The 8,819-nt window shown below is 39.5% G+C and overlaps 1 protein-coding gene across 5 annotated transcripts in view; it reads left to right on the plus strand.

Annotated features, from left to right (window-relative positions):
* Positions 1-2,908, plus strand: part of ASB7 (ankyrin repeat and SOCS box containing 7) — a 29,400-nt gene extending 26,492 nt beyond the window's left edge. For 3 of the 5 annotated variants that reach the window (XM_075100686.1, XM_075100687.1, XM_075100688.1), the window contains exon 6: positions 1,331-2,908. In XM_075100686.1, the coding sequence (XP_074956787.1) occupies positions 1,331-1,470 (140 nt within the window). In that variant the 3' untranslated portion in view covers positions 1,471-2,908. The remainder of the gene's footprint in view (positions 1-1,330) is intronic. The other 2 variants (XR_012661753.1, XR_012661754.1) reach the window with 1 other exon arrangement.
* Positions 2,909-8,819: the final 5,911 nt, after the last annotated feature.

Raw genomic sequence — 8,819 nt, forward strand, 5'->3', positions numbered from 1 at the left:
AAAAGCACAAAGGCAGGCAGCTAGTTTGGTCAGAGGTTTGGAGTGGTTCCTGTGGTGGGAGGTTATTAAATACAGTCTTCAGCTTTGGGAAGAGGTACCGAGCATGAGTGGAGGATGGAGATTAATATAAAGGTATGTAAAATCATGACTGGCGTGAGAACAATTATTTGTTGGGTTGTTGTTGGTTTTTTTTTTTGTAGCTCAAAAAATGGTAGGCACGCAACAAAGGGATCAGGAAGCAGATCTAAAATAAATAAAAGCACTTTGTAGTTTTCCAGCCAACGCCTAATGATATTGTGAAATTTGTTGCCACAGGATGTTTTGGATACTGAAAGTATGAATGGGTTCAAAAAACATTAGACAGATTTACAAAGGGTAGGCCATTCACAGCTATTAAAGACACAGATCTGTGTGCAATCTCTGGTTTAGGAAGGCCCAAGGGCACCGGTGCTGAAAGCTAGAAGGGTATATTAGGACAGGATTTCTCAATGTCTGTTCTTCTGCTCTTTCTTTCTTTCCTTCCTTCTTCCTTGGGATCCATTGCTGGGTACTCTCAGATACAAGGCTAGATTAAGCTTTCGCATGTTAGGTTGCATGGGGGACTGTTTTTCAAGGTGTTACACTTTGAACAGTTCCCTGTTAACCTGTTCCTTTTGAAACTCATTCTTATTTTGGAAAATCCATGCCAGAAATTCTGAAGTTCATGTGACTAGTAAAGCTTTTCCTCTGTGGACAGCAGTTAACCCATATTTTCATCTCTTCCTGTTTGACGAGGTCGTGGCTGCATCCAAAGCCTAAAAGCTGCTTCTTGTCATTAGAAGGGAAAGAAAATCTTTGACTCTGCCATGCGATCCTTGAATACCTTCTGTAAAGCCTCACTCTAAGGAGGCTGCCTAGTCCTGTTACAGTTGAATGTAGAAGTTTTTGTCTTACTGTTTGAAATGAAGCAAGACTGAGGATTTTCCCCCCTTCAGGTGTTACAAGGATAGAAAAAAAAGCCACAAAAAGTTAAATGGAGGAGTTATGCTGTTCTACAGTGCTTAAGCATATGTTGCCACCTCGTGGGAATCCTCACACGGATGTCACTTTACACTGGCATCAGGAAAATTATGTGCATGTAAAAATGTTTTTAGGATTCATCCCTTGATTTCATTGAATTATTTTTCATCAGAAAGGTATTAACTTCCACCCTTTCTTCTTTTGTAATTTTTCCCTTCCCTCTGCCTCTTAGAGAACTGCAAACATCTGTGATTTTACTGAGTAAATGATCTCTTAAAGTATGTTTAAAATGTGATAATTTTACTTTTACGTGTTCCTTTTGTCTTTTCAGGACAGCCCAGAAACTTGCAAGATCTATGCCGAATTAAAATCCGTCAGTGTATAGGCCTTCAAAACCTAAAACTACTTGATGAACTACCCATTGCCAAGGTCATGAAAGACTACTTAAAACACAAATTTGATGATATCTGATATCCATGAAGAGAAGAACTCTGAGCAAGATTAGTTATATTCCAGATACTGAAGAGGCTTGTTGCCTTGCACAAAGTATATCCTATGCAAATTCTGATTTTTCTGTGAAGTCAGAAGGCAGGTATACACTTCCTTGGGTTTTTTATACCACACACTAGAAGGTCTTAATTTTTGGTTTCTTGGTCCAAGTTTACAAGGTCCAAGCTTTCTATACAATATTACATTTTAAAAATTGCTGTTGGTTTTTTGTTTGTTTGTTTTCACATTAAGTGTGCAGACTTGCCGTGGAGATGGAAGGTAGCCTCTCAAGGGAAGTGGTTGGTTTGAATTGGCATGCAGAGCAATTACTCAAGAAAATGCAGTTTGGAAATCAAGGCACCAGTCCTGCAAAAGGGTACCAACAGAAAGGCCTTCAGAGCCCTGTGGTCTGTTGGGGCTCCTGGCTCTGCCAGGGTGTATGTTTTTGCAGGATAGAGGGAAGAGTTGATAATCGACTTGTCCTAGGGTACTGTATGAATATAATTTGGGAATTAAAGAAAAAACACAGTTACCCTATTCAATATGAGGGTCTATACATTGGCTTTTTTTCTGTTATTCTTTTCCTAATTACTGTAGTTGGGATGCCCATAAAATTCAGGCCCTTGTCTTTCCTGACATTCCCTGTTAAATAGGCGGCTGGTTTTAAGTCTATTTTTAGCAGTGACAGTACACTACAAAGAGGCATAGCCTCTGTATTTCTTACATTAACTTAAGAGTAAACAAATTTAGATTTTTTTGAAGCCAATGTATTCTTTCTCATACAGTGCCTCCTGTGCAATAATCTTTCTGATGTATTTTCCCTTTATGTGTGATTTCCCCCCCCCCACTATTCCTCATTTAGTCTCAGTGCATTATTTGTGAGAATAGGAACTGCTGCCTCGCTGTAGTGTTGACGTGACTTTACTGAAGTGATGCAGCAGTTGCTGTTCGTTATTACTCCCTGAATTTCATGAATGTATAACCTGCTTTATTTCACTTTCAGTTGAAATTTATGTACGGGTTCTCAGCCAAATTGTGTCCACTTAAAAAAAAAAAAAAAAAAAGCAAGCAAGGAAATTGGCCAAACCTTTTACTTTAAAGGCAGTGATGGAATTTTTTTTTGGTTGCTCTGAAATTCAGTTTGTTTCAGGTGAGCGAGTGGGAAGTGCACAGAAGTCACTAAGATGGATTTTATTTGTGCACTAATGAGAAAAGCCCCACTCGTATTGAAAGTTTAAATTTTGCAAACATTGAGAGGTTTCCAGTTAATCTGAAAGGAGCAACTGAAAGGAGTACTGAAATTCGGCTACTGAGTGTGGTTTTCATACTAGGTATTGAAAAGATCTGTTAAAAGAGTTTTGTTTCTGATCACAAAAAAAATTAAGTTCTTGCTGTCAAAAAAAGATTGGGCCAAAATGTGCAGTTGTTTCACTCTCTTTATTTTCAAAGGATTATCGAGTTGTCATAAGGTTCTTGCCAGTGTCCTCTACTTTTGTTTTGCCATCCCACTGGCTCCGAAAGAGCCTCTCTAATATCAGGAGTGCTTTTGAACCAATCATACCAACAGAAGCGGGAAGGTGAAAGGAATGGTGGTGGCTTTTAAGTTTAACACTGTCACTTTCAAAATATTTAATATTAAAAATAGGAAAAGCAAGATGAAGCAGGTATATTCATATTATTTAACTGTGCTAGTTCCTTTTAATAACTTACAACCCTGGACTGCAGTTCCTTGAGCACGAACCTTATCACTGATAATGAATGCACCGGAACTATGGCAAACAAGGAGGATTATCTCTCCCTATTGTGCCTGGCATTGCATCAGGTTTCCAAAACAATAAGTGATTTTGGAGGTTCATGGCTCAGAGGACTGGTAATGGGATGTTGAACCTTTTTATCTCCAGCTTGTAGCGGTTCAAGTCCAGCCTGCTTGAGCACTGACCAAAAGTTCATGTCTTCAGCAGCATGAGTGAGGAAGGATGTCCAACCTTAACACCACGCAGTCCGTGCGGTGGCCACCTCTAGGCGGTAGAGCTTTATAGTGCTTCCTCCAGGCTGTGTGTGACGGCCGTGGCATTGTAGCAGGGACAGCCTGAGAGCGCGGGTGGGGGCGTGCGTTTGAGCTTGTGCGCGTGATGGTGTCTGTCGGCTCCTGCTGAAGCAAGAAAGATCAGCCGTTACGATCTTTAAGCTCTGCAGTACCGAGACAGGACAGATGTTAAGGATTGACTCGCAGGTTTTAAGCATGAATCTTCAGTTTTGTGTCATTAGATCAGAACCTTAAAATTGCTTCCTTTTTTTGAAAAAAAAAAAAGACAACAAAACTTAGTATTGTTCACTACATTTGTAAGTTGGTCTAAACCAATGTTCTTCCCCACTGAATTTTTACAGTAATATTTTCTAAGGTAATCTAGAGTATATTTTAGTTGCAATCTATATTAAGGCAAATTATTTGTTCTGTCTGTTGCTGTGACTGAAGAAAATTATGGAAGACTTTGTTGGTAACAAGAATGCTATTTAATGAAGAAATGTGTAATTCCATTATTTATTGTTTGAGGTTTGTTTTTTGGTTATTTCTTTTAAGTGACTGACATCTAAAGGGAACACAGATACATTTCAGGCCAGTAAAAAGGCTTTCTTTTAAATTAATTTTCACCCTATCCTCTCTCCCCTCCCGAGGTGGAGGGAAGCCCTCGCCCTTTCTGACAACGCTAAGCCATCTCTTGTAGCTGGTTTCTCTGACCTTGATTCAGCAAAGCACCGCAGCACGTGTGTGTCTCTGAACCTACTGATAGTCCTGTTCACTATCTTAAGTTATGCATGTGCTCGAGGGCGAGTGAAGTGTGATTATCCATTGTTAATCCTACCCAAATTTCAGTAATGGGGAATCTGGTCTTTTATTTTTATTATTATTTCAAATATTGTGCACAAATACTTTGAAGAACAAACCGAACTTTGTTTTTCATTCGGACTAGAATGTGGAAGGAGAAGTGCATAATACCAGCTTGGTCTGTAGCCTAGTTCCATTACCTTAAAATTCACAGTTGAACACACTTTTAATAAACCTTAAAAAATTGGCAAGTACACCAAAGAATCAATATGAGTAAAAGACTCTGATCATTAACAAACTGCAAACCTCATCCTTTAAAACAAAGCAGAAAGTTTTTGTAAATATTTATGTTTATAAATGTACAGCAGAGTAAGAGTGGTTTTTTAGATTATTTAATTACCATATTTCTAAACTATTTACATTATAGACAATACTTGTTAGTTTGAAAAGCTTTTGAGTGTTTTTTGGTTTGTTTTGGGTTTGGTTTTTGTTTTGTTTTGTTTTTTTTTTCAATTATCACTCATGCTTGGAATAACCGGCTTCCTCGGGATACCGTGGAAAATTCCGTTTTCTGGCTCTAGTTGGCACTCATAGGAGAACACATCTGGACAAACTCATCCGATAAATACCCAGAGGCAAAAGAGAATACGTAGCATGTTTACCAGGGTGGACCCAGGCTAGATGAAAAATTCTGGATCCTAACTTTCTCAGTTAAACCTGTCAAGAGCCCCCAGTGACGTTGTGACAAGAGCAACCTGCAGCCTGCCCACGGGTCTGGCTTCCATGCAACACTGTGTTACCAATATCCTCGTGTATTTTGTTCTTCCTTTGCAATGTAAGTTTTTGCTTTGGGTCAATTTGAATTTTAAAAAAGAAAGTTAAACCTGGTTAAAACCTTCTCTTTTTTTTTTTTTTTTGTTTATGTTCTGTTTATTTCTGATGTAATGTTTTAATAACATAATACCACTTTACACGTTTTCTCTCAATGTTTGTCCATCTCTTCTACTCCTTTTCCCTTCTCCGGTGCACATGATGCTGGTACTGTGTTTGGAACTCAAATTTGCCCCCACAAATAGGAGTTCAGTTGTGTCATGAATTGTAATGTGATTTTCACCAGTAAATATGAGCATAAAACTCACTCTAGAGCTGGCCTTCAGAAGGGGGAACGAACTCGTCTCTCGCTATGAGTTAGTTGGGTTTTCCCTGCTCAGATGCCAGTGCAGCCACCTCAGCGTTTTCTGAAAGGTTCATCTTTCCTCCTCAAGTTCAGGTACTGACTAAGGTACAAAAATGGACCAAATAGAGGCCATATTTTGCAGTCGAATCTGTTTGGTGTCCATTTACTAGTGATGAAGGTTGAATAAGGGGGATGTGTATGACTATTCCTGGCACACAAACAGGAACTGGAAGCATTTGGTTTCAGTCATGAGAGTAACGTACAACCAAAAGTTGCACTAAGGTTTTGGACCCTGAAGGGAGACTAGCTTTAAATACGTTACTGCTGAAGGGTAGTAGGGGAAAAAAGTGTTTTCCATTACTCAGTAGCAAACTATACAAACATCACCGGGAGTACGTACGCCGTACAGCCCACAGTTGTGTTTAGAACCGCTGGGGATGGTTGCTAACAGTCCGGCCAGACTTTGACTGGTGTATTTACTGAATGCTGTGTTAAAGACTTTGTTCCTGTTTATGTATCATATTTCCTGTTTGAGTGTTCATTTGTTAAGACAATTAATGACTAATGTGACTACTTCAAAAAAACCTGATTTACAAGCTGTTGACAAATGACATGTTTAGAATATACAGTCTTTCCATATATTGGTATAAGTGTCTGATAAGGAAGCATACTTATTTTATATGGCAAAATACTTTTTTACCACAGTGTATAACAAAACTTCTGTGCCTCTGAAAGCAAAAGTAATGGGGCTGATGAAAACGAGCAAAGACCAGGTTCTGCCACGTCTTTCCCCAGAAGGCCTGGTCTGAAGCATTTAAGTTCTCTTTGCTCTAGTCTCTGCCCTCTGCTTTTGTTGGGGCTACCACCACCTCAAAGAGATTATGCTCTTTGAAACCAGGAGAGTATTGAAAGGCTGAAGTTTGTTCGTTCCCTATATCACTGGCATATTGAATCTCTTCCATATGATTCTACTTCTTGACTTATGTTATTAGCCAAAGTAAAGCTCAACATGTGATTTAATCCCATGACAATAAGAAACAAAGCAGATAAATACGTTGCTTTATGAAACCATGCTACCAGGAATTCCTCAGCCAGTGCATTCCCCAGGGATTCACAACATGCAGCTGGAACAGCAAAAAGTTGGGATCGAAAGCTGCCTTGACTTTTACTGGGAAATCTCCAGCTGTCTAGTGAAGAAATTGGAACTTCAGCTGTTTCCTCCACATCTGGGATCTCTGGTGCTGCTGACTGCCGTTTGTGAGGTCCCAGGTAAGTCTTGAATGCTGTTAAGGCTTGTCTTCATGTTTGCAAGAAGGACGTTTGACACATCTACAGAGGGTGCCTGTAAAGGGTCTGAAAGCATTTCTATACCTTCTCTAAACTCGACAGGATTTTCTGTACGGCAGAGTTGGTGCAGTCTTACAGCAAGTGTGTTTGAGAGCGATGGGCGCTACGGAGAGTGAGTATTTCCCAGACTTTGACTTGATCTGTTGCAGTGTTTTGCAGACCCTTCAGCATCCATGAAATATTCCTAAAAGGTCTGGGAGAGGTGAATGAAAAGCAAGCTTATAGGTCGTAGGTTATGCAAGCGTAAATACTTTTAAGATAAAATTTAAGTCTGTAAACAACTGATTTACAGCAAAGAGCATCTATTCTTTGTTAAAGACCACAAAATTGGCCATAACTCTTCTGTTGTGACTTGCAAAAATAGAGTTTATTTGCAGTCTTAGTACTTTCTAAATATATCAGAAAAATCATCTCCTCCTGTTCTGTCACAAGTAACTTCCATTAACTTTTAGTATTATACTAAATTCTGTCCTCCTTTCTACTTACCCCATTGTAACTCCACTGAAGGTGGTGGTTACTCAACGTTTAATCTAGTGTGAAAGAGCATTTAATTGATTTGGATGGGCAGCTTGCAGTCCTGCTCCTTGCTTCGTGGCCTAATGAGGAGAGTATTTTTGGAAAGTATTTTCAAAACAGTTTGTGAAGAAGCGTTAAGAGAGAATCTGGAGTTAGGGCCAAACTTATAAGCAACCACTAGACAATTTTTTCCCCGTAAAAACATGGCCTGTTTTGACAAAGTTGCTTATGTTCTTTGATATCTAGCCCTGAGTTGCTGGCAGGCATTTCAGCTTGATTGTCCATTTTGTATCGTGAGAAACTTAACATATCTGCTTATTCTGTAATACAGCAGATTAGTTAAAGCAGATCTGCAATGAAACGTAAACTTGTTTTATTTTAAAGGCTTAATTGATTTTAAAGCCGTTACAAATTAAATTTTATATACGTCATTATAACAGCAGGTTCTTCTGTTCTTTGCTGAATGCATACTTGCTTGCAGCCAGCAGTCTGCATTCACAATATGTTTAAAATACTAGGTTGTGAATTTGAGTAGCATCTTGTTGGCTGAAACAGAGCTGCCCTTGTCACTGATACATCTAAGCCTGAAGTGAGGCTGGGAAAAGTTACATGTCTGTGGCCATACAAGCCAATTCTGTGTGATTTTTAGGTTCTCATCTGTAACTACCTGACTGTAGTATTTGCATGGGAGAGTAGATTCAGCTTCATCTGGTGTTTGATTTTTAAGCCTCAGAGAGTGCCCAGCTGCAGGGGATGGGTCATTGAAATGTGACTGCCAGGCCTGGCCTGTCTCAAGCAACTCAACTCAAGATCCATCCCTTAGGTATCACTCATCTCATAATGGGTTTTCCTATAACTGTTAGGAAGCACATCCAAATAATTTTTAGAGAGCAGTCAGTCTGAAAATAAAGTGACCAGGATTTTTGGTAGGAGGATGAAGTTAAAATGTGGGATTGTGTGTGAGAGAGCAGAAAATGTGGCTTTTGATCTTACAGAAATGTTTGGTATGCGGGTTGTTGGGCTTAGAAGTTTGAATGTCCTTAATATAAAGTAATCTGCATGAGTATTTGAGTCTGTTCCTTTTCTACTTTGTGTGAGCTATTTAATGGTTAGTGAGCCAGAAAAAATCACTGTGTTTTCAGATGGTTCAGACACCCTCCTGATGAGTGGAACACTTGAATTAAAGTTCCCACTCTGAACCAGGCAAAGCAATTAAGGACGGGGATTTGCACTCGCGTTCCCACCTTTTAGTGCTGTGATTACAGGTTTGTAAAGTTGTTCCACGGAGGCAGAGTGTAACAAAACTTACGGAATCTCAGAGGTTGACCCTGAAAAGTCATTCAAAGCAGGTACCCAGCCGGATGGAGCTCGCCCCTATGTCTCTTGCATGGGTGAACAAACAATTGGTGCTCAGGGGGGGATTTTTTGTCCCTAGCTATGTGTAATCTACCTGAAGAAGATAAT

This window comes from Phalacrocorax aristotelis, chromosome 7, assembly GCF_949628215.1.
Source record: "Phalacrocorax aristotelis chromosome 7, bGulAri2.1, whole genome shotgun sequence".
In the NCBI taxonomy this organism is placed as follows: Eukaryota; Metazoa; Chordata; class Aves; order Suliformes; family Phalacrocoracidae; genus Phalacrocorax; species Phalacrocorax aristotelis.